Source organism: Pholis gunnellus (assembly GCF_910591455.1).
Source record: "Pholis gunnellus genome assembly, chromosome: 4".
Taxonomy (NCBI): Eukaryota; Metazoa; Chordata; class Actinopteri; order Perciformes; family Pholidae; genus Pholis; species Pholis gunnellus.
The window spans coordinates 4,326,017-4,350,128 of NC_136530.1; the positions used below are offsets into that span (position 1 = coordinate 4,326,017).

At 42.3% G+C, this 24,112-nt stretch overlaps 1 protein-coding gene across 2 annotated transcripts; it reads right to left on the reverse strand.

The window, feature by feature from the left end:
* Window positions 1-1,607: 1,607 nt before the first annotated feature.
* tjp3 (tight junction protein 3) lies at window positions 1,608-23,713 on the reverse strand. Of its 2 annotated transcripts, none has more exons than XM_079157589.1 (30): window positions 23,566-23,713; window positions 15,407-15,463; window positions 14,691-14,815; window positions 14,473-14,575; window positions 14,068-14,368; window positions 13,862-13,965; window positions 13,555-13,744; window positions 13,295-13,370; window positions 12,960-13,057; window positions 12,768-12,858; window positions 12,259-12,441; window positions 11,861-11,967; window positions 11,179-11,263; window positions 10,403-10,488; window positions 9,481-9,571; window positions 8,348-8,436; window positions 8,169-8,241; window positions 7,972-8,045; window positions 7,146-7,209; window positions 6,888-7,044; window positions 6,368-6,476; window positions 6,059-6,278; window positions 5,769-5,974; window positions 5,576-5,671; window positions 5,392-5,471; window positions 4,015-4,225; window positions 3,772-3,872; window positions 2,887-3,456; window positions 2,259-2,317; window positions 1,608-2,162 (listed from the first exon to the last, which is right to left on the reverse strand). In XM_079157589.1, the coding sequence occupies exons 2-30, from the start codon at window positions 15,452-15,454 to the stop codon at window positions 2,048-2,050; spliced, it is 3,912 nt and encodes a 1,303-aa protein (XP_079013715.1). In that variant the 5' UTR covers window positions 15,455-15,463; window positions 23,566-23,713; the 3' UTR covers window positions 1,608-2,047. The 2 variants fall into 2 exon arrangements, with proteins under 2 accessions (XP_079013715.1, XP_079013716.1); XM_079157590.1 differs by lacking the exon at window positions 23,566-23,713 and adding an exon at window positions 15,575-15,616.
* Window positions 23,714-24,112: the final 399 nt, after the last annotated feature.

Below are 24,112 nucleotides of genomic sequence, written 5' to 3' on the forward strand. Positions count from 1 at the left end.
TGCAGGACTCCTTATAGAAGAGATGTTAAATCTCAATGGGGCTATCATGGATAAAGAAAAGTTCAATTTATCTTTCACCTTTTAAAGACCTTTTCAGATGTTTACAGCTTATACATTTATATGACATCCACAGATGTTTTTAAAAGTAAAATCTTTAAATGCTATGAATTCAGTGGGATTTAAACAGTAAGTATTCAGCATTGGTTACGTGTTGGTCTCATCTCTTGAGTGGACTGACAAAAACAAATATCTGTGTTTATATATAATTATCCCCTCTGACCACCAGAGGAGCAATGAAATCTGAAAGCATGAAATAAAAGAATAAATATTTAACGTGAGAGTAGGGACGTGTGAATGCAGACGGGGCCACATTAACTCAGACGAGGGGCCCCAGGGCAATAATGAGCTGTGGCATGTGATTACATGCACATTTAAGAATATGCCCCATGTGAGCAACAACTGATACATTAATTAGAGGTTTGAAAACAAAGGAGTCCTGTGCAAAGTACGGTAAATATGCAGGGGCCACCTATATATTTTAAATATATATATCTATGTTTCTATTATATATATATATATATATATATATATGATATAGAGATTTTTGCATTATTTCATTGACCTATTTTATTGTGTTTGGGTTGCAACATTTTTATATATCACATATCTTATTTATTCAAGATGTATATTTCACTCTTTTGTTATTCCATCATTTATTTAATTCTATTCCATTTCCTTTTATCTAACTAATTTTAACTAACTACTAAGTCACTAATATTACTGTTATTATAGCTTTATATTCCATTTTATTCTACTTTTCTCATTTCATCGTCCAGCGGTCTTAAATTGTCAAAAGTAAAGTTCACTTCCATCAAGAAGAAAAAACAATAGAGTTCAACCTACAACTGTTTTTTAATAAAGCATCTTAGTGAGATGAGATGTGTATTTGGGCATTTGATAAAGAAACGGGAGAGGATTCAGAAGGGAAGACTCAATAAAATGAATCTAATTAAAGAGAGTCTGTGTTGGAAATGTAAAAACAGAACGCGGTACATACATTCACGCATTATGGGAATGCCCCCGCGTGGTATGTTCTGAAATATTTGAGCCAATGGTTAGAATCACCAAAGTTATGTCTCTTTGGGGACAAAAACTGCAGCTCCGCAGTTTGGTAAATTAGCAATTTAGATTATTAGTTAGTTGTTAGTAAAACCTTTCTGATTCTTAGAGCCTCAAACTCTAAATGATGGCGACGGTTTCACCAATAATCTGAGGGTGTTGGATATTCTTTGTGTATAAAATTCAATATAACTTTAAATTATTAAAAAAAAGTGTAATTTATGAAATAAACCACAACATATTTGCAACAAAATGAACCTGCTGCCTTGGGGCCCCTGGAGGTCTGACTCCTTCATCCAGCCTGGGAGGAGTTTAATAATCAGGTAAACTCTGTTTCATCGCCCGCTCACCGTTTTCCGTACAAATACAAGTGATTCTCCTCTTAATGGCTAATATCAGTGATCAGGGTTGTATTTAATTATGTTAATACGGGCAAATATGTAAAAGGTCAAAACATTTATAGCCGCTTTTGCCATTTTGTACGATTGAACACCCACGTTTAAAAGCAGTAAAACAGTTTATTGTAGAAAAAGTTAAAGAGGCATCAAAACATTTCATAAATGTTCCGAATATTTCTGTGAAAAGACTCATTCGGTGTGATTTCTAATAAAACTAGAATTTGTTGTTATGTTACAAACAGTGGCAGTTACAAAAGGTAAGGCTGATTTCTTTGACATGGTGTTATTTAAATACAAAATATGAGCTACTTAAGCACTCTGATCTTAACATTCACGTTAGAACCTTTCGTTAGATGTTAAAACGTTTAGTTCACTTTTAAAAAGTTAACTTTATCAAATCTTCCACAACTGAACAAGGCCGTTCATGAAAATGGTACAAAATGATCCAAGAGAGTTTCTTGAAAGAGTGAAATAGTCTCCACGTCCTCGTCAGTTTAGTGGATTCCGGCTTTAAATCCTCGATTCAAACTCTACAGTTCCGTCGCGGGACCCCATTCGACGTCATCCTCCTCCTCCTCCTCGGAGCTGTCGCTGCCTCGGATCTGTGTGCGTCTGAACTGCACCGCCTGGTGATGATGTGCTAGCCTGTCAAAGAGATAGGACAGAAGGAGGTCGGTATTAGCACATGAGGCTCAGTGTGGCTTTACTGTGACGGCCAAAGACAACAAAAAGAAGACTTACACGATGAACTGAGGGCCCTTCTTCTCCTCAGCTGGTTCCTGTGGCCCTGCAGAGCGAGCCTAGAGGAGAGGACACCGAGGGTTTAAACAAGAAGCATTCGGGTTTCTCGTGATTTATCCAATGAAACATTGGTTTAAACTAAATAAACACATGCAATACAAACAGCACTTTCATGCCTTTTCTGGAATTTTAGGTGCATTTACAACGTATCACATATCCTTAAGAGTGCTGACTACCATTTTCCAAAGCTGTTATAGTAAGTAGAGACTCAACATGTGAATTTATAAATACAGATATCAATATGAAACTTCCTCAGTTGATTATTTACATTAAGACAATTATACTTTTTATACCATCAAAATGTTTTTAGGAATACAATTCCCTATAAATCAGGCGATGAATGATATATGAACAAACCCCTCAGTAAAAACCTTCACAATATTTACATTTGACAGGATAAAACCAGCCCATGTTTGGCTTTTTGCTTTAAAAAAAGACTAAAATTGGGTATTTTGTCAATTTACTGACTAATGAATTCATCAGCCAATTGAGGCCATCTACCTTATACCAAGTGTACTGACACAAATCTATAAAAACACAGGTATATTCCTTTAAGTAAGAGCAATACCTGTTGTAATTTCTCCTCGATAACAGACAGGCTGGCGTGTTGTGGGCTCTCGGGCTGCACCTCGGCGTGCGAAGGCTCGGTCACCGAGTACCGGGCGTAAGGGTCGGGGGCTATAAAATCCGGGGGTCCCTCTGACGGAGTGGTGGGCGCGACCACATCGGGCACACTGAAATCTGAGTCTGTGAAACTGCGATGCGAGAACTCTTCTCGGTCTTCCTCCTCGGCGGCGCTGTGAGACGGGCTGTAACTCTCCTGCCGTGGTGCTCTGGGTTCAGGCACGTGCAGCAGCGGTGGGATTTCTCTGAGCGAGGGCGCGTCGGATTCAGACTCGGAGTCGAAGGTGGGGCTGCGGTGCGCGGCGGCGGGCTCAGACGATCGGGCTAAAGCAGCTCCAGCTACCCTGGAGCCTCTGGGGAGCTCTTCGACGTTCTGACCGGGGTAAGCCTCCTCCAGCTCCTCGTTGTCGGTGTAGATCTCTCCGTCCGTGTCCTCCAGGTCACTGGCAGCACTGAGGTAGTCGGACTGGGTTTGGTCCAGAGCATCCAAGTCCTGTTCTCCACCGCTCTCCAACTGGACAGAAAAACAAATTCAGTCACTAGGTTTGCCACCGGACAGACAGCAAGAGACGTTTAACAAACTGTAAAATAGTTTAGCAAGAAAGACATTTTTACAATTTTTAAATGTAATAAACATCCAATTACATAATTTCATTTTTCACACAAAAGACAAGTTTCAGGTGAATTTTAAGCGAGTAAGTTTAAGTATCTCATGATCCCTTTTGGGGTGATGAACTTTCACAATCATTTAACCCTTTAAAACAAAGAGAAACATGTTTAAACGTGAAATATTGAGGTGGGTGTGTGTGGATGTTGCTGTGTGTCGTACCTTCACTTCAGACACCCAGACAGGTTTTGACTGCTGGTGGCGGATCTTATCCTTTAGACTCTCGTACCAAACATTGGAGCTGGGCTGCAGGTCAATACGTGCTGGAAGGAGAGTCAGGAGAAAAAACAAGTATAAACATTGTAAATTGGTACCAGATCACTAAAGAAATAAATAAGCTACTTGTATACAGTCTATTGTACGTTCAACAATATAATATTACAGGAAACGGACTTGTGTCGTTACCTGAGAAAAGGTGGCTGCAGTGTTTCCTCAGCTTCAGGGCCTGTGTGTAGAGGCGTCTGGAGCTCTTGTTGGAGTTGGGGCTGTACCTCTGCCTCATGGCCTTGACGTCCTTGCGGCTGTGCGGGTCCAGGAACAGCACCATCGGGTGGTACTGGATGTAGTTCAGCCTTTCCACTGCAGTGGGAGTGATGTCCAGAAGAGGGTGCTTGTCCTGGGAAAAGAGAGGAGCAAAAACAGGGTGTGAGGGGGAAAAGTAACTAAATATCTACATGTAATCATTTGATTGGTAAGGGACACACATGTAGCTTTGATAACCTGCTTTAAGGGCACAAAACAGTCAAAATACAAGCTTCAAATGACAGCAGTAGAACGAGAACGTACCTAACCCCGTTAAACTTCATCACATCTCCCCAAACATTCCCGATATCTGAACTTGTTTTCATTGCTAACGTGAGAGCTTAAAAGGTACCGATACTATGTGGAAAACGTTGTTAAATGTTAATCACACATAATTAAAAGTAACATCCCATTAAGGGCAGAATTATGTGAATATACCCCAAGGACTTATATAACAATAACGCAAACACAAAGGATCCACTCTGGACTTCTTCAAGCCAGAAGAATAATTGATTACGTTGTAAGAATGTAGAACCACCAGCAGTGTGGGGGCTGTTGTTGACATGCCTTGGGCTGGAGAGGCTGATGTGTATTGTTAAAAGGGAACAAAAAGGGATTGATTGTCCTTCTTGGAAGATGAAACATATGTTACTGACTGAAAAAAATGCATTTATAGACCACAAATGGGAATATAGACTCTGCCTTTCACTATTTAATTATACTATATGTTTATTTTATTTAAAAAATGTTATTGACAAAATAATTATCATTTTGCAGATGTTTGCCTCCGCCAACCAGCAGGGTTGCAGTTTGCATGCATGTCTGTCCAAAATGTCGTCACGTCATCATGTGCGAGATTGTCAGAATTAGCATATCAATATATGGAGGTCAGTGACCTTTGACCACCAAAATCTAATCAGGACATTCTTCAGTCCATGTGGACGTTTGTGTCAAATTTGAAGAAGTTTCCTCAAGTTGTTCCTGAGATATGACTGAAAAGAAAATTCATATATATATATATTTAGATAACATATAGGAGTATAGATTCTGCCTTTAATTATCTAACATATATCATAATATCTATTTTATAAATAAAAATCTAAACATTGGTGTGCCTTGTTATATATCTGTGTGCATGACTGATTGTGTATGGAGGGACACGTGCTGTGTATGTTTGTATACTGATGAGTTTCTTTTGGAATTACGATTGAAATCTCAATAAAAACATTTGTTTCTGCTTCTGGTGAACTGAAGACTCACCTTCTCCGCTATTCTCCTCACAGTGTCCAGTTTAATGACGGTGGAGCCGCTGTCTCCTCCTCCACTGCGAGGAACCATGTCTGCCACGAAGCGAGACGCAGAAAAACAATGTTTATGATGTGAACATCAGATCCGGAGAACTACAAAAACTACAAATAGTCTTGTGAGAAAGATAGAAACCAACCTGCCACTTCATATTCATCAGGCATCTCTCTGGCCAGCTTCTCCATAGCAATGTCATTAAGAGGACCCAGAATGACAATGGGTCGTTTGAAATTAGCTGGAGACACAAACAACTCAGGGTATTGATACATGATCGACTCGTAAGACATCATTTGTCATGTGTGTGTGTGTGTGTGCTAATAAAACACACCAACCTTCTCTGAGCAGGACTCTCTCGTAGGCCGGGAATTTGCCCTGAATGGTGAGGTGCAGCAGGTCGTCGCGACTCCGGCGGCCGTTCTTCTCGTTCTTTTTGTTCCCTCTGAGCCCCCGTAGCTTCCAGAACTCGGCTCTCGGCCCCGACACCTGCCTCTCTCCGCTCACCCGCTGCGACTGCTCTATGCTGGCCAACGTCTCCGCCCTGCAGGAGATAACGACAAGACGTTAAGAACTGAATCACGGCTCCTGGCTGAGCTAGAAACCCCAAAATCTCTTTTTCCCAGACCTGGCCTGGTTGGGGATGGTGCCTTTATCCATCTCGTGCAGGTCGTTCCCCATGCGGCTGGCCAGCCAGTTGCCCAACTTCCCGCGGTGCATCGTGTCCACCACCCTGAACACCTCTCCTCTGGTGAAGCTCAGACCGATGGAGCCTTCTGCCTCTTGGTCAAAGTGGGTGCGAATGTAGAAGTTGTCGGCCAGGTTGGACTTGATGATCTTCTTATAAACTGCGAGGAGAAGGAGGATTAAGATTGGTTCGTACAGTCACTGATCGACAGTAGCTTGATCATCATCTGAGGTTTAGTGATAAACTTACTGTCCATCTTGTTCTGAGTGGAGATCTCAACCTGCTCTCCTTTTTTGATGTTCAGGAGGAAGTTGGCGGCTTCTTCTCGTGTGAAATGACCAAAATCTACTTTATTTACCTGAAGAAAATTCCAAAAACCTAATAAGACATCATATTTGTGACATACTTTCTTGTTTGTTTCCTTTTTTCCCCTCTCTCGATATAAAAGTACATACTTATAATTGCATTTTTCTTTTAATGACAGCAAACAGATTTAAAACACAAAAAAACATAAAGTGAATATTTTACAGGCTGATTCTAACAAGTTGTAGATACAAGAGGAACTTTAATTCAGTGTGTATTTTGGCGGTCCCGGTGGACAACAGCGGTAGTGTTTCAGAGCATTAGAGTCCCTTTACTGCAGCACGGTCTGACAGTCCTGGTTCTGCAGCACAGAACAAAACAAACTGTGCTCCCTCATGGGGTCCTGCTGACATGCCAAAACAATGAACTACTGCAAAGTGTTCGAACTTAAGTATCATTTCCTCACCTGCATGATCTGGTCCCCCTCTTTCATTCCCTCCTCGTACGCCGGGCTGTTCGGCTGAACTCCACCGACAAATATGCCGACATCGTTGCCCCCCACCAGCCTCAGACCCACGCTGCCCTCCTTCACAAACGACACCGTGTGAAGGTCTGAGCTGTATCTGAGAGCGAGGGGAACAATGAGGAATGCGTTCATTTCCGTTGAGATGAATTATGTAGCTGAAAAGATGAGGATGCATATGAATAAATGAGCATTACTCACCCTGGATTAGGTGCTGGGTAAGAGTCTGGAGGTAGGGAGTAGATCGGCTCCTCTGCAGGCTTTGCTGGAAGAGACACGGAAATGATGAGAATCCCTGCTGGTGCTCCTAATGCATATTTTCTTTGTTGTCCATTAATTTTAGTATTTAGATTATAAAATGTAAAAAAAAAAAAAAAAAAAAAGCACAATTCATCACAGCTCAAAGTGAAAAATTGTGAAACCAGCTATTGTTTGATCGTTTTTACTTCATTAAGTACAAAAATACAATCAAAGCTGTATATTTTTGGGGTCATAGGGCAAAAAAATGTGTCTCCGTTTTTTGAAAACGTAGGCGTTGACGGGAGACTTTGGCCAATCACAGGTCATTTCAGAGAGAGGGCGATCCTATTGGCTGTAGTGAAAGCCTGATTCAGTGGCAGAATATTCATTTTCTCTCCATCTCTCTAATATTCAAGCCTTCTCTATTAACTCAACGACATCGTAGCTCGCTAGAGCCTCAAATCACAGTAAGTCATCTCAAAGGGCTTTAATTCTTAAAAAGTATGTTACTTCTTATATAAGGGCAATGGGATCACAATCAGGATGCTGATAATGTTTGAAATGAATGGCTAGTAATTGTACAGGTTACTTCATGAAGGATGACGAAACGTGTGCACGTGCTAGTGCTCGTCTGGTGGGAGGGGCTTAGGACGGAGAGGGAAGAGCTGCAGGACAACTTTATTTAAATTTTGTGTCCAATGACGCCCAAAAATAAACGTCCTACCCGAGCTTTAACCGGTAATCAAACTCAATCAGGTTGTCTCAGTGGTTCTATCTGGAGCCTTACAGTAGGTTGGCGGGCTGTTCTTCACTGAAACGCCAGACTTCAGGGTGTCCGTTCCATTAGCACCACGAGGAACTCTGTGAGGAGGAGAAAACATCACCTGTGATATTGGTGTTACAGCACATTTCAATGGCACCCGAGGAGTTTTTAATGACACAGATCTGATTTAGACGAAGTGCACGTTCGGCGCTCTGTCGTACCTGTGGCGGCGGTCGTCCCGCTCAGAGCTCCCGGACCTCCTGAGATGTGACAGCTGGTCTGACCCTGAGGAATCTGCACAACAGAGACTGTGGTCAGGACCAACTTAGGGCCTTTCTGCTCTAAAACATAAGATGACAACAACGAGGAGGAGAGGAGGAGTGTGTGTGTGTAAACTGACCATCAGGAGGAGGTCTGGCGGGTGACTGGACACGGCGAGGAGGCTCCTGCTTCACGGCGACTGAAGGGGATTTGATGTCAGGCAGGACTCTGATTGTAAGACAAACACATGTAATTAACTACAAAACGTCATTCAGTCATTTCTCTGTCATCTTGTGATGTACAACAAAAAGATAATCGTCTGTTGACTGTCAGAAGTGAGATTGTTAATTCAAATATCTGAAACGTTTTAGTGCGTGAGCAGTTGAATTGACACGTTATGTGTTGTAATCGTTGCAGGAGGTCGTGTCACGTGCACCAGTGTGTGTTTTACAATGTGACAACACGCTAGTGTTTGGATTAAGCAGATAAACCGGTCGGACATCCTGTCAAGTGTCATCACTCACATCTCCACAGTGGAGCAGTTTCCCTCTGCAACAAATACTACTGCAACATGTTTATTGGTGGCTGCATTATAAAGTTCCAGCTTTTAATAATCAAGTGCTCCAATGTATTCTGTGTCATAGTCTGGCTCTAAACATCATTTTATATATATATATATATATATATATATATATATATATATATATATATATATATATATATATATATATATATATATATATATAGATAGGGGGAAGAAATGCTCAGGCTTGTTTGTACTTTAAACCAATCACACGAGTCTTCGGCGGTGCTAAGGATGCAGCGACGGTGCCTGCAAAATAGAGATAGATCCGATAGTCTACATCCGGTGAGTGAGACTAGTATTTATAGAACACTAACTACAAGCTGCTACAGTGTGCGTTTCACTTATTATTGTATTTTATGGGGAAGCAAAACTTTAAAAACAGGAATAAAGACCACTTAAACACCGAATTGCACTTGTCCTCTTACTGAACATCACTACTAAATAACTGGTTGATGCAATTTGCAGTCTGTTGCGTGTCTCTTAAATGTAACATTTTGATGTTGTTTACCTTTTGATTTTAAGTCTGTTTGTCTGAACAAAAGCTGTAATTTGTTCTTAAATCATGAGCTTGAGGCCCGTTGTGTTTCTCAGCACTAGAGGCTCCACTACGGCGGCTGAACACTCGACACCCGTCGTGTTGTAGCGAGTCCTCTTCTGACAAAAGACATTACAGGCGTCTCTCTCACCTGTATCTAGCCGTGTTCGACTTCATGGTGTCCGTAGATTCCCTGCGAGGCACAGATTCGTCACTGGCCTCTGATTCAGAATCTGAAGGAGCTGCAAAGATCAATAAATGAAATTATTTCATACATCAGCGGATCATTTTGGGGCGGATATGCTAAATAAATGTAACTGTAAAAACACATTATTAAGAACATCTGCCGTGTGATTTGTGCTACATTTAACCCTCTGAACCCCGAGCAGTTTTCTGTCACATTTCACTCTGTGGCCGTGATTTTCACTGCAACATTAAAGTCCTGAACCTCTATGGAAACAGCACGACGAGGGCTAGAAGTAGAGAGAACCGTCTTTTGTGCAGTATAGCACAGTTAGCAGACCATGCCATAAATTATGAACAAAGAGGATATATTTTATAAAAATTGGAAAAGAATAAAATCTCTATACAAAACATTTTTTCCAAGTATCCACAAGTGTTACCAATGTTTGAAAAAAATGGATGAAGGCTCTACATACTATGCTATATACGTTGAGCTATTCACATTTTTACAGCCTCTCCTGTTCAGAAGTTAATGTTGTTTTTTTACAGGATCTGGTTAAAGCAAAAGGTTTATTCTGGGCGAGATGTAAAAATAAAATGTTTTTGAGAAAATATAATTTTAAGCTTCGTTTTAGTTGTGTTTTATGAGGGAAGCATATGAAGCGTTCAAGGACCATCGGAAAGATGAAAATCTGACGAAAGACAAACATGCTTTTCAGTCCCGCCGGTGGGTTTCTTGGTTCAGAGGGTATAAAACTCAAACAATAACACAGAGATGCTCCCTCCTCAATAGTGCTTACTGACTTAATGTTGAACACACTTCAACCCGAAACCTTATGTACACACACACACACACACACACACACACACACACGCACACACACACACACCTTTGCGTGGCGGATTGCTGGCAGTGACGCTGGGGGCGCTCCATCGGGGCGGATCCACATGCTGCAGAGCAACATCTGGCAGGACTCTGGAAGAGAAGAGAAGAGAGGGAGGCGGGAGTGAGGGAGGAGGAAGACAACAGATCTCAGTTACGTTTGGAGAGGGGGGGGTCTGTGGCTAATTTGATGATTATTGATGAGAGGATGAGACTGAAATGTTGAATATTCACCTTAGTGTCTCTTGGGGGGGGAAGCTCTCTCTTTGATGGTTAACTGCTTTGTAACTGATCAAGATTAACCATTTAGTGGCATTCGTAGTATTTCCTGATCTACTACTGAGAATTTATATTACATGCCGAGTAAAACATGCAGATTTGTAATTGGGGAACTATTCTACAGATGTTTGATTGGAATATTGCTGCTTCAGCGATACGAGTCCTCTGTTTAATCAGCATTTAACCACATACAGGAGAGGGACATGTTCAATGTAAGTCACTTTTATTTCATCGGTTAACAAAGAAAACACAAAACACTTAGTACACAGTCAGGAACACAAGTCAAGCAAAAAATCAAAAGGCTACAAAATGAGCAAATCAATCAAAATCAAGAGACAGAAAGAGTTTAATAAAATAAAATAAAATAAAGGTAAATACATGATTAGCTAATGTTTAAACAGGACAAGCGTGCACCGTCAACTCAGTGTCCCAGTCCGTGGGATCTTGGTGGGTTTCGGGGAGGGGGAGGGTGGGTGGGGGGGGGGGTTGGACCTTCATCTGTACCTGTATCTGCTGAGGGAGTCCTGACTGTACGTGGTGCTCTGCCTCTGAGGAGGCGGCAGGCTCACTTCTGACTCCGAGTCAGAGTCTGACAACGAGAAAAACACAAAATATGGCAAAATTAAACAGCAGCAAGCATTGCTTTCACATATAAAAGTTATTTGTCACTTTGTTCTGTTTGTTTTTACCTCCTGCTTTCTACCACCAGATGGTGCAAAAGTAAGGAATTTTCAAATCTGACACTAAGTAGCTTTAACGGCACTAGAACGTTGATATATGTAATGTTTGGAACATCAGGTTCAAACTTGTATTTGGGGTTTCTAATCTTCACATGCTTACTGTTTAGAAAACACTTTATTTCTTTACATCCCATCTGTCTTGTCTAGTGTCACCATGTCGAGTTTCACAGACAAACTGCTGGATTGATTTGTAACACAAAACTAAGAACGCGGCCACACACAGAAGTTACTGATTATTTCCACCATGGTTTAAAAAGCGCTGCACACACCACCTCTCATGTTTGCTCTGGCTTCAGCTTTATTTGACTGTTGACGTGTTTTCAGCAGCAAATATTTAAAGCAAATAATGTCAAAAAGGGCGTCAGACAAGTCCGGGATGTATTGTGTACCATAAAAAAGAAAGTTGGATAGTTTGTGTGCGCGTGCGCGTGCGCGTGCGTACTGACCTGAGGGCAGGACTCTCATTGGAGAGTTGACCCTCCTTGGTGGCTCGCCACGGACATCGATGGGGGAAGCTCTCAGTCCTGCTCCGTAGGCCAGATCAGGAAGAACTCTGGTGGTGGGGGAAGGGGGGGTGAGGAAAACACAGTTAGAAAATATCTGGTGACAAAAAAAATATATATAGTTCTCATGTTGTTCATAAGAATTAAGATTCCCCAGGTTCTCTAATTGAAGCTTTGAGTTGATTGGAACGATATGAAAATTTCATGTCACGATTATTCTTGCCCCCCAAAAAAAATAGTGATTAGTGGTATAATCCCAATAATCATTAAAATATTTTTTTAAATCGCTATCCACCATAAAATCCGGTGTCGTCTCATCCCTAGAGGTGCATCATCCTTACTTGTATCTGCTGTCTGGACGCGGGCTCCGTCTGCGCGACACCGGGGAGGTGCTGCGGTCCGAGTCCGACTCCGACACCGGCTTGCGAGGCCGCGAGGCGGAGGAGGAGGCGCGAGAGGTGGACCAGTTGGGGACTTGAGGAGAGGACCGAGGGTTGGGGAGGATGGACATACCAGACAGAGATCTGGAGGAAGGGAATAAAACGTTTATTTCTTAACACCTTAGGTGACATTCTTTTGTTTACATGCATTTGAGCAATCCGGATATTGTTGTCGGTTAAACATGAATAGAAGTTTTGTTTTGTTCCAAGTTGCAAGTAATGCAACTTGGTTACGAATAATAACTATTGATTCTAACATAAATATGACTTTATTTGGGACCTTATTAAACCTCACAATATGATATATTTGTATCTGAAATTTAAAACACAGCATAGCATACATGTGATGCGCCCAAACATGCAGTTTGATGAACATGTTGTGAATTAAACGGTAATGAAACTGAACTGACTTGTATTTGCTGGAGGGATCCCTCAGGTCCGGACTGTCTCTCCTGACAGGAGGAGGAGAGGCACTGCGGTCCGACTCAGAGTCAGAGGGAGCTGAAGAAACAACAATCAACAGTAACAATCGTCGTTATTGTGTTTTTATTGCTCAAACCGTCTACTTTAATCCGTTGGTTGTGGTTGTCGGCGGGACTGACCTCTGCGATGGGCGTGGGATTTTACGGGCGGACGAGTCAATGTGGAGCGCATCGGTGACGAATCCCGAGACTTGGATGGAGGAGGGTCAGCTCTCGTTCTGGATAAAAAAAAAAAAACAATAATTATTATTCAGAAATTCTTCAGTGCTTTGATCCTTAAAAAGAAATACTTCACCCACAAAATGAACATTTTTTACATCAATTACTCATCGCGAGTTACCTCGAATTGTTTTTCTTGTGTCTTTTGACTCACTACTATGAGATTACACATACTACCACTACTGTAGGTTGATTATTGGTGGTGTTGGGGGGGGGGGGGGGGCTGTGGCGTGTACCTGCGTGTCCGTTTCTCTCTGGTGGGGTGACGGGACGTTCTGCGAGGCGGAGTGTCATCGTCCAGGTCTGAAATGTCTGATGGGAAACATCAAAATAATTAGTGAGACCAGAAAGTCTGCAAAGACTCCTTCATCAACGAGTTTCCTCTCATTCACGTCTTTCCTTTTTCACACTGTGGCTCAGAGGTGCTTTCACTCTCACCTCAGCCCACCACGTCCACATTCAACACCCTCCCTCCCTCCCCATCTCCCTCCCTCACCCTCCAGTTCAGAGCTGCTGCCTCGGCGGCGGTCGTTGTCGCTGTTGGGGGCGCTGTCCGCCATCTCTGGGATGCTGACCAGGAACCTACGGTCGTCCCTGAGGACTGTCATGGTCAGTTTGCCCCGGCTCTTCTCCACCAGGTGTTTAGTCTCCAGCAGGGACAGATTCTCCGTCGTCATGCCGTTGATCTGGTCGAAGGAGACAAATCACTTAAAAAAACATGACTTTTACAAATCTGTTTAGCAAGAGTTGTTGTGCATTGACATCGTGGTTTTAGGATGAATCATCCAAATCTTAATTCCCACCTTGAGGATGAGGTCTCCCTCCTGTAGCGTTCCTTCCTTCGCGGCCAGGCCTGTTTCTGTCATGTGCTTGATGAAGATCTGACTACCCAGCTTCAGTCCATACTCTGCAGAAAGAAGGACGAAAATAAGAGTTCCGCTCAGACACCAGCACTCTCCCCCCGCGTGAGTACGTCAGGACAAGCAAACTACGGCTCCCGAAGTCTTACCATCTGTGATTTTCTTCTTGAGCAGTGTAGTCCTGATGGGCTTCTCCACGACGTCCTGACGCGGCAGCCTCTTGTACGCCGTCGACATCAGCGGCAGCGCGTTGCTGTGCGCGTTGCCGTGCCCGTTGCGTTCCGGCGAGGCGCTGCGGGCGCGGTACCGGTTGCCCTCTCGGTTGTCGCTGCCGTCAGAGTAGCGTCGCGTTCGTCTGGGAGGGTCCGGGTCCAGCAGGTTGGAATGGGAGACGGCCCGGGTCGGTCTGGCGGTCGCCGGGATCTGGATCTTGCGAGGCCGCTTCACCGTCTGCAGGGAGAGAAGACCAGAGAGGGCCAGAGATTTAGAGACACGAGGTTAGAAGTCGTCATTTAGGGTGTTTCTTTTGGTTGGCGCGTCCTCCGTATACTCACTACGTTTGCGGTCTTGCCACATGACTTGAGGGTCTGAATGGTGTAGGTAGAGTAAACGTTCTCCATAGACTCGCCATTGACCATGACGATCTGGTCCTTGTAGCTGCAGAGCACAAGCAGACGCACACGTGAGTCTAGTTCTCATCGGGTGTTTTTTTTATGCAAACTGTTTTTAAAAGTTCCCGCAGTCACTTCAGAAGTCACGGTGCTCAACTTACAACAGTCGTCCAATGGCCGGTCCATTTGGCAGCACATCTGACACCACCACAGATGTGTCCCCGTTGTCTGGGTGAGGCTTGTCCTTGCCTCCTGAAATGGCAAAGCCGAACCCCACTTTGGGATCCTGCCATTACGAGAGAGAGAGAGAGAGAGAGAGAGAGAGAGAGAGAGAGAGAGAGAGAGAGAGAGAAGAAAGACGGGAAAAAAAGTGGCTTTTAGACGGGCAGAAAATGAAAGCAAGCACACGACAGAGTAACACAAACAGAGTATGAGCGTGTGCAGAGAGACAGAGGGAGGAAGAGCACATTCCAGCGTCGCTCAGTCTCAGGCAGGACAGTGGAGCGGCAGCTGGTGCTGCGAGGGGTGCAGCAGGGTGTGTCGCTCTGAATTCCTGCTGCAGTCTGTGCCGTGACACCGAGAGGTCTGAAGCTCGGTCCAGCTCAACCCCCGCGAGCCCTTTTAGTTAAGACTGAAGGAGATCTCTACATCCAGCGTCGGCTGCCACTTGTGTGTTTGTGCAGCCACTCGGCACAGACCGAGCACACGAGATAAGTGCTCTGCACTTCAAAGTTTACTTTAGTTCTCTTTGTGAATTTCATGTTTTACATGTGGAGTAGGAGAAATACATCAATGTCTTCATCATCACACCTTCACGTCTGAAATGGATACCATTTAAAGCACGTTATCTATTATTTAAACAAGACAACCCACTTACTTTGATTAGTGTTATTGTATGTTGCTCCCATATTGTTAGCTCCTCCATACCTGGTTTCTGGAAAGAAACAAAAAAAAACAATGATGATATCAAAAGTTAGCAAAGGAATACTTCTCTTTGACAATATCACAAATGAATTATTCCGTAATACATAATGCAGGTCCTTACAGGGAGGACTGTGGAGCCAAACAGGAAAAGTGTGTGTACGACTCAACCTGATCTCGGCATGCTCGCACCTGTCTCAATCCTGCCTGACCGGTATGGAGGAGGGGCTACCTGTGTGTGTGTGTGTGTGTGTGTGTGTGTGTGTGTGTGTGTGTGTGTGTGTGTGTGAGTCCCTGCAATGCTGATAACATATAACAACCGGGGCTTGTTCAGGATGCGTAAACACAGCAGAAAGTTGTATAGAGACAAATGAAGTTCTAGTGTAAGTTCAGACAGGAAGACTATACTCTCGCATGCCTACGCCTGCGGTTTATTTCCTATAACATCTGCCGATCACGCCTCATTCATGCACACACTCATTAATTCCTTGCCGTTATTGTTTGGGGCTGTCGCTCATGATTATCAGCTGGTCTCTTCTATCCAATAGCACAACAACACAATGACATCGTTAGCCTATCATCTTGCTGCTGTCTCTTTAAATATGACAGCCTCTCTTCCGTCAGTACGTTCATGCCGCTGTTACGCAACCCTCCACCTCCCCATCTCCGCCCAATCTTCACAGATTCATCAGCTTATCATTCTATCAGCCTCATCACGACCAGTGTCTGGACTCTACGGGGGGGGCAGACGTCCCTCGGTTACAAATCTCCCTGTAGAGTCCAAAGACTCTGAAGACTTTATCATCATCACATATCATTTGTTCACAATTATCTTTCCTTTATCTGACTGGTCTCTCCTGATTGAACTAATTAATTATCGATTAATCGATATGGTTTGGCCAATAAAATGTCAGAAAAGAGTGAAGAAATGACTGGTATAATTTACCAAAGCCTGTTCTACACAGCACATTTCTACGTTAGACTCTCTGTAAACAGTCACATTCAGATCACTGGAGGCTGAACGAGCAAAGCAGACAGTCCAGTTCTACACTCAAAGGCTTTATAAACCACCAGGTCATTTCTGAGAAGACACTTTCGTCATCTTAGTTGTAGGAAACCGTATCTCGAGGAGCAATAAGGAAACTGGGTTAGGCCTGTATAGAGAATTACGTTATCGACTTATCACACCATATATGCCATATACATGACCTCTATCAGTTCTGAGCAATGTCAGTGTAGACATGTTAAACAAAGCCTGAGAGTCCCTTTTATTATTTTGATTGTGTGGTTTTATTTTATTTATTTAGGAATTCCAATGTCTGAATACCTTTAGAAATCAAAATGTTGTTACTTTTTTTTTTTCTTAAAGTGGCAGAAAATATATAAGAACTTATCATGACAGGCCTGAACTGGACTCTCAGACTTTTTAACATATCTGGGACGTTCATACTTCCCATGAGAGTTGTTAACGCTACCTGAGAGTTACCAGATTCACATTAATGAAGGTGCACATTGTTGTGAAAGTTCCTGGGAGAAGAACTCAAAACTGCACCTCACTGTTACATAAACGCTGCTCTTTACTCCGTCATCTGTTTCAGCAAATCTCTTCATTCCCGTCCTCAAAAAGTAAAAACAACATGATGTCTTTATGACAGGGTTTTATACTAACCACTAAACAAACACACCAAACCACAGATTTTTAACTCGCTGCGCTAACACGGCGACATGCCTCTCGTGTAGCCTACATCATTTTTCACATATTTTCTTTTTTCACAGAACAAACTAAATCAGAGCCGGTCGTGGACAATTATCAGAGCGCATGAGACGCCCGCTGAGTTACAGGAACGGGTAAAGCCAGCTACTCTAGTCAGAGACTACTGTTGTCGTCGAGCAATAACAACAGTTCAGAGTTTTAAACTACTAGAGTAAAATATGAAGTGACACAACCAGTACAAGGCAGTGACACGTCTCAGGCATAGAAGACGTTTACAACTCATTAAAACACAAACACCTGCCAAGAATCCGACCTGCTGTCACATCCAAACACATCGCCTGAAATACAAATATGATGAATACGATACGAATTCACTGATCCTGCAAAAGATGCTTTCTTTTAAATGAAGTCAGTCTTAATAAAAGAGGCCGAAATGTCAAAATGTGATCACCACAAGAATCGCAAACTCTACTGGAGGAGGGAACCACCAGGAGAGGTGAGCAGTGTGTGACCTGTGAACAGTGGGACGTTTGTTTGACCACGTTAATCATAAACCTGAGGGCGGAAAAAAATACACAGCAAGTGACCTGATCACTGACATAAAGAGCTGGCTGTGGATCGTCTTCGTGTACACGGACAGTGAAACCTGGAGGGTTTGATGTCGTAGTTTCACTGCAGGTAGTAAAACGCAGCGAAGCAAGAGGCGGAGCTACAACTCAATGTGGACGAGGGCTAAACAATTACATTAAGTGTTATCAAAATCGCAATATGGCCGACTGGAATTTTCTAATAAAATATTTATCAAAAGTCAGAATGTGTCAAAATACCATTTTAACTAAATATTGTGTTGCTGCAGAGATGTTCTGTCCTCCACATCAGAGCCTACAGAAGTAAGGAAACATCTTTGTTTGGTAACAACAATTGAAATTGTTTTTCAATTGAAATGAGAATAATGATGTAATGATGTTATCATTCCCTCTGATATAACAGTCAAAAATGATGCACGGCCATCAGTGAAGATAATCACAACTAGACATGTTCTCCAAAGCGTTAATGTGGACAACGAGAAAAACAAATCTGTCAATTTAAAATCAGTGGAAGACAAAGTCAGTCAAGCAGCAGCTCGTTCATACAGAGTCAATGAAACCATAATTTACAGATTTAATAACTGAATCAAACGATGAGCAAACATGTCAGCAAAACCACCGAGAATAACTTACGAGGTCATCTTTGTCTAAATCCTGTTGCTATTACTGTGCATTCAATATTCATATTGATAATATGCAAATAGCGGTCATGCTATCAGTCCTCGGACGAGGGAATTGTCTAAATATCGGTCGAGATTTCCAAAAACAAATCAGGCTTTTGAACAAAGGACAGCGATGTCCGTCTGCATCAGTCATAAAGGTTTGCTGTCTGCTGACGTGAGCTCACCACCTCCTGCACCTTTAGGCGCTCACAGCTCTGAGGATCATTGAGCTGGATGTTTGTAGTAATACTCCATCTGTAATCCTTTTGAACAGCAGCTGTTTACTGTAACACCGTTAATGCTCTGTGCTCTTCCTTCTCCACTCACCACTTGGTCTTTGAACCGTACTTCCATTTCCCACCGGGATCTCTCCGCTGAACAAAACACCTGTGGCCTTCCGGTGCTCAGTGAACAGCCAGCTCTTTATATTCCATATGGAAACGCCGAAAACAAAACAATCACAGATCTCCCCCCTCCTTCCCCTCCCCCCCCTCCCTCTCCAAGTTATCCAACACCAGGACGGTGGCTGCTGTCCAGAGGAAACCTGACCTCCTGCTGCTGAAATTATTTGTAATACGACCGGCCGTGGTGTTTCTCTCTCAGCAGACGAGAGAGGAAAGAAACGTCGAGGAGAGACCTCACCTGGGAGCGCTCCTCCCCCACCCAACCTTTGCCCACCTCACAGCCACAGTGCCCTGTAGGGAACATGAAGGTGGAGCTGCACCGCCTCCTTAAGAAAGCCCCGCGCACAAAGATCACTATGGAGGCTGGAGGGATGGTTATTAGACAACTACTGGTGTTTAAAACACGACGTTGGAAATTCAAAAAGGCAAAGACAAAGAAATACAAACTTAAATCGGTCATCAAACCACTGAAGCTCAAAGGTTTGCTGCTTTCAAGTCAGAAGAAGACTTCTTTATTCGTCTACCACTGCTTATTCAAACATCAGCTGAACTTAGACTGAATTTTTGCAATGCAAATCTCTTCATGTCTGATGCAAAACCTTATAAATACCGCTCCTTGTGTTTCAACATATTGTTCGAGCTGCAAACTATTTTTATTTAACTAATACAATATATTCGTTTTCTTTTTAATCGACTGCGATATTATAATATATTTTTCTGTTAGTTAAAAGAGAGTATCAGTAGAAGCAAACTTAAAACGTAACTTTAGTTCTTTTTCTATTTCTGCCTTTTGTGTTCAGTTCAATAAAATAATGTTTGAAATAGTTTCCTTTCATTTTATTTAATTCAACAAGCGTTTTGTCTTATTTGAGCAGTTTATTGAATCCAGCATAAAGGCACAACTCTACACTTTAACATCTGTTTGTTTATCGCGAGTAATCGTTATATTAAACTAAGTTATCACATATTTTCCTCATATCGATCATCCCTACAGTACATACATGCACATTTTATCTTTTTTAAGTTGAATTTTCTGGTTAATATTAAAACATTTATATCTAAATGAAATACCAATGGATGGATTCTTTGATAATGCATAACAAACTTAGCATTTCTGAAGATGTAACCAGCAAACATTTAGTAGTTTGACTAATAAAAACTAGTGACTTTTTATATTTAAGCTATTTGACTCATCAACTAATTGTTTCTCGAGTACATAAATGGAAACTTTAGAATCTATCTTGGGTTGAAAACCTAAATTTGTAATGATGCACCTGCTAAAGGATCTGTAGTGGAGACAAAGTTTGAAACACGTGGACTTTGACGTCACTGTTACTGTTACATACTTATCAAGTAAAATGCTAATGAATTAAGATGCACAAACATGGATTAGAACAATACTAATGCTGCATAATGAATGGCCAATAGATATTTTTTCTAAATGTTTCAGCCTTGAACAACAAAGAGATAGAGAGTCCAGCTTGCTGCCGTCATCCACTTACAGGCACCACCAGCAGTGGAGGCGGAGGCTCCGGGGGCAGAGAACCAAAGTGCTTCAGCAATTTCATTCTCTGCGTCAGATTCATGACGTTGTGGAGTTTCTTCTTCTGCTGCTACTAAAAAAAACAAAAAACCTTCCGAGCAGCTCAGTCACTGAAGTCTGTGTCTCTTCCTCTCACACGGTCACTGATGCACAAAGACACCAATAATCCACAGAAAGAGGCCAAAGCCACTTAAAAACGTATTCAACTTAAAAATCTAGAAAATGGAAAAAAGAGAAAAGCCACGCACTGACATTCCTCTGCTTCCAACACACGAGTCAAGCGTCCAATGACGCGAATCCTCAGTTATTCCCCATTTTCTGACGGCTTCATAAAGTCAAACAGGTCCACTTGCTCCCACTGTGGGAGGTATGCGAGTGCGTTGGTGGACTTGCAGTCTTTCCCACACGGCACCAGCAGCAGGTCGCTGTTGGCTGAGCTTCAGTCTGCTTGGTGCCATGGTTACATCGGGGGAATGAGAGCAGCGGGCCGTTAATAATTGACGGGGTGTTTGCTGCACTCTGGCTCTTCCTGTCCCTGAGTAAAGGTTCCTGTGTTCCTGCACAGAGGAACGCTGTGTTTTTAAGATCAGGAAGTGACACCGTGACAACACAACAGCAGCCCTGGTGGCATCTCTTCCTTCGTGGTTTAACTTTTGCAGGACGCCCTGAAGCACGGGTGTGCTGCAATCTGTATTATTTTCCAGTCGGGACTCTGATTATCAGGGCCCTGAGTCACAGTGACTCGTACCCCGACTTGTTTACCAGCAGGAGCGGTCACGCACCTGAAAGGGATTTCAGGGGTAAAGATATCAAATCCTGAAGTAGAGAATACTTAAGCGACAGTTTGAAAACAGGTGGTAGAACAAGAATTCGGGCTCAGTCAGGTGGAACGGCTGGCCTCTGGTCAGTCAGAGCGTCAGTGTTGAAATATTAATCGCTCCGAAGAAAACAAGAGAACGGCAAGCAAGCGCTACTGTTATACAGCAAACACTCAGCGACAGGTGTGCTGCCTCGAGCAGGTGATCACTCACTCCTGAGTCAAGCCTCTCCAGCTGCAGTAGGAGTTCTGTGTCGCCGTCACGGCAAGCTAAAGGCACTCCTTTTTATTTAAAGTTTATTTAAAGTTTATTCAAAAAGAGTGAACGTTTCGGACTCTCGAGACATATCAGAAGAATCTCAAAGTGAGGGCTTCATGCAGATTTAACAGCTGTGTGTCCAGATCAACTAGAGCGGCATCGATTAATCGATAAGTTTAACTTTTACATTAATCAGCAACTAATCGGTTTGAGTCATTTCTTAAATGAAAACAAGTCTAAATTATCTGATTCCAGCTTCTTAAATATGTATATTTTGTGGTTTCTTTTCTCCTCTGTGACAGTAAACTGGATATCTTTGAGTTGAGTACGTCATCTTGGGCTTTGATGGATAGTTTTCACCATTTTCAGACATTTAATAGACCTAACAACTTATCGATAAATCCAGAATAAATCAGCGGATTAATCGACAAAAAGGAATAACCGTTAGCAGCCGCCCTTCAACTATCAGAACAAACAACAACAATCCCAACCTGTTTGTTACCAACATGCAAACTTCCAACTCTGACCTCCAGAGCACCTTGTTCCACATATAAATGAAAACAGGAAGTCTACTTTCACGCTGCCACATAACTGGGATTCTTCAACCCGTGCATCAAGCAGAAACAAGCCTCTCTAATACATATGTATGACCGAGTCAGACACAAAGGTGGCTTCAACAAGCAGCAGTTAGTGGTTAATGAGGAATAGAAAAACTTCCCCCTTAAGGAAGTACAGCGATCTGAAAGACAAATACTACGGAGTGGCTGTAGTGACACAGGCTCACAGTGGAGTTACTCATTGGCATGTACGGTCAACAGTGTTTAAGTACCGCAAACACACAGTTCATAGCTACCTGGACTCACGTACAGATGCCTTCACTACAGAAGAAACTCACAGGTGCATTTTGATGCCTTATTCTTTAAAATCAATACAAGAAATGTAACTGTTGAAAGCATTGTGTGTGTAACGTAACGCTACCTGCAGGGAGCGTGTGGTTCACAATCTCATGCACACGACCTCAGTGTGTTAGTTGGTGAATGTTTGTTTAATAAGAACAGAAATAAGCTGATCTGACATGTTTTGAGCCACCGCGTTTGAACCTCCCTTTGGTGTCAATGAGACTACTTTACAGTAATATTACATTTTTTAAATGGCAACAACTTCTCAATTTGTAATATAAAAGGCCGACACCACAATAGAGCATTTTATCCACAACCCCAGCAAAAACACACAGCTCTCTTCAGGGAGAGGAAGCTTTAACTAGAGACAAAACCTGGGTCAGAAATCTTGAAACACCGCTTGTGTATAATTAAGCTTTCCACAACAAGCAAGACATCAGTCCAAATGCATTTGATCATCATCCTTAATCACACAGAACATCAGTAAACACACTGATTGGAGTCAAGGGAGAGGAAGATGAAACTATTTGGGAATGTGGAAAAGTCGAAACTACTGTGAAACTCTCAGGCAGGTAGAAACTTGCATTTGTGGCAGAACCAGAAATGTGAGGATGAGGAAAGTGGGGCTTACAGCTGACAGTCACCAACCCACCATCACACACACACACACTCTAACCCACAAACACAGATACACACACACCATCACAGACACACAATCACAGACACACCATCACAGACACACACAATACACACACCCCAATATTTACATTCTGTAAACCTCAGACCAAAGTGTGTTATTTAACAAACCACAGCTGACATTTGTCTGTACTTGTCCTGTGATGCATGAATAATTAATGAAGCTAGCAGGCCTTTAGCACTGTAAATATCATTGTACATCAATTAAAAACGATATTATTTATTCAGCTGTACATTTAACTGTCATTCTCCTTTGTTTTAATCTCATCTTTTACATATTCTGTTTCTATTAGTATATCTTTAGTTATTCATTTGATGACTCGGTTTTCTACCATGCCGCATTTATTATTATCTTATTTATTCTCTCGTTTCTTCACGTTATTGTAAATAACTTAGAGCTACGCCCCCTGTATGAAAGGTGCTTTATAAATAAAGTTGTGTTACCATTTAAGTTAGTTCAGTACAATGTTTTACTTTCTCTTCAACTTCCACTTCCTCACAAGGAAACATTCGACAGCAGTGACGATAACTTACCTGTAGAGCTGTAAACTTCCGCTTTGTAGATTAAATTGTTTGTCGGTCCAAGTTTTTTTTAAATAAAAACCTAAACTCTCGAAGTCTTCTTTAGTTTCACTCGCTGGCGTTGACGGTTTCAGTTGTTTGGAGACTTCCTACTAAATCTCCCTGAAGACAGGTGAGGAGTGGCGTCCACGGCGCTCAACGTGCAGGTGAGTTTCGAGACGTCATCACGCAAAGACCGGAAGTTGGTCATCCGCTTAAATAAATCCTCCACCCGGTTTTGGTTGAGATAATAGATGCTCTTCTCTTTTTTTCTCTCTCTCACTTCTTCATTTAGGAAAACATGGTAGTTTTTACACAATGTGCACACAAAACTGTCCATACCAGGTGAGCATTCAAAGTGTATTATTATTATTATTAATACGAATAATAGTATTACTAATAATATATAATAATTATTATTATTATTGCGAATATAATAATACATTTGAGTGAAATGTAAAATATTAAAATATTAAGAAAAATATTGGACTACAAATTAAAAACAATAAATCATTGATCC

Coding starts and splice junctions, on each gene's coding strand:
- tjp3 (XM_079157589.1), bottom strand. CDS start 15,454: ATGGAGGAGCTAACAATATGGGAGCAACATACAATAACACTAATCAAA. Junction 13,371..13,554: donor CAGCAGCTCTGAACTGGAGG/GTGAGGGAGGGA, acceptor GTTTCCCATCAG/ACATTTCAGACCTGGACGAT. Junction 6,477..6,887: donor AGGGGGACCAGATCATGCAG/GTGAGGAAATGA, acceptor AATTTTCTTCAG/GTAAATAAAGTAGATTTTGG.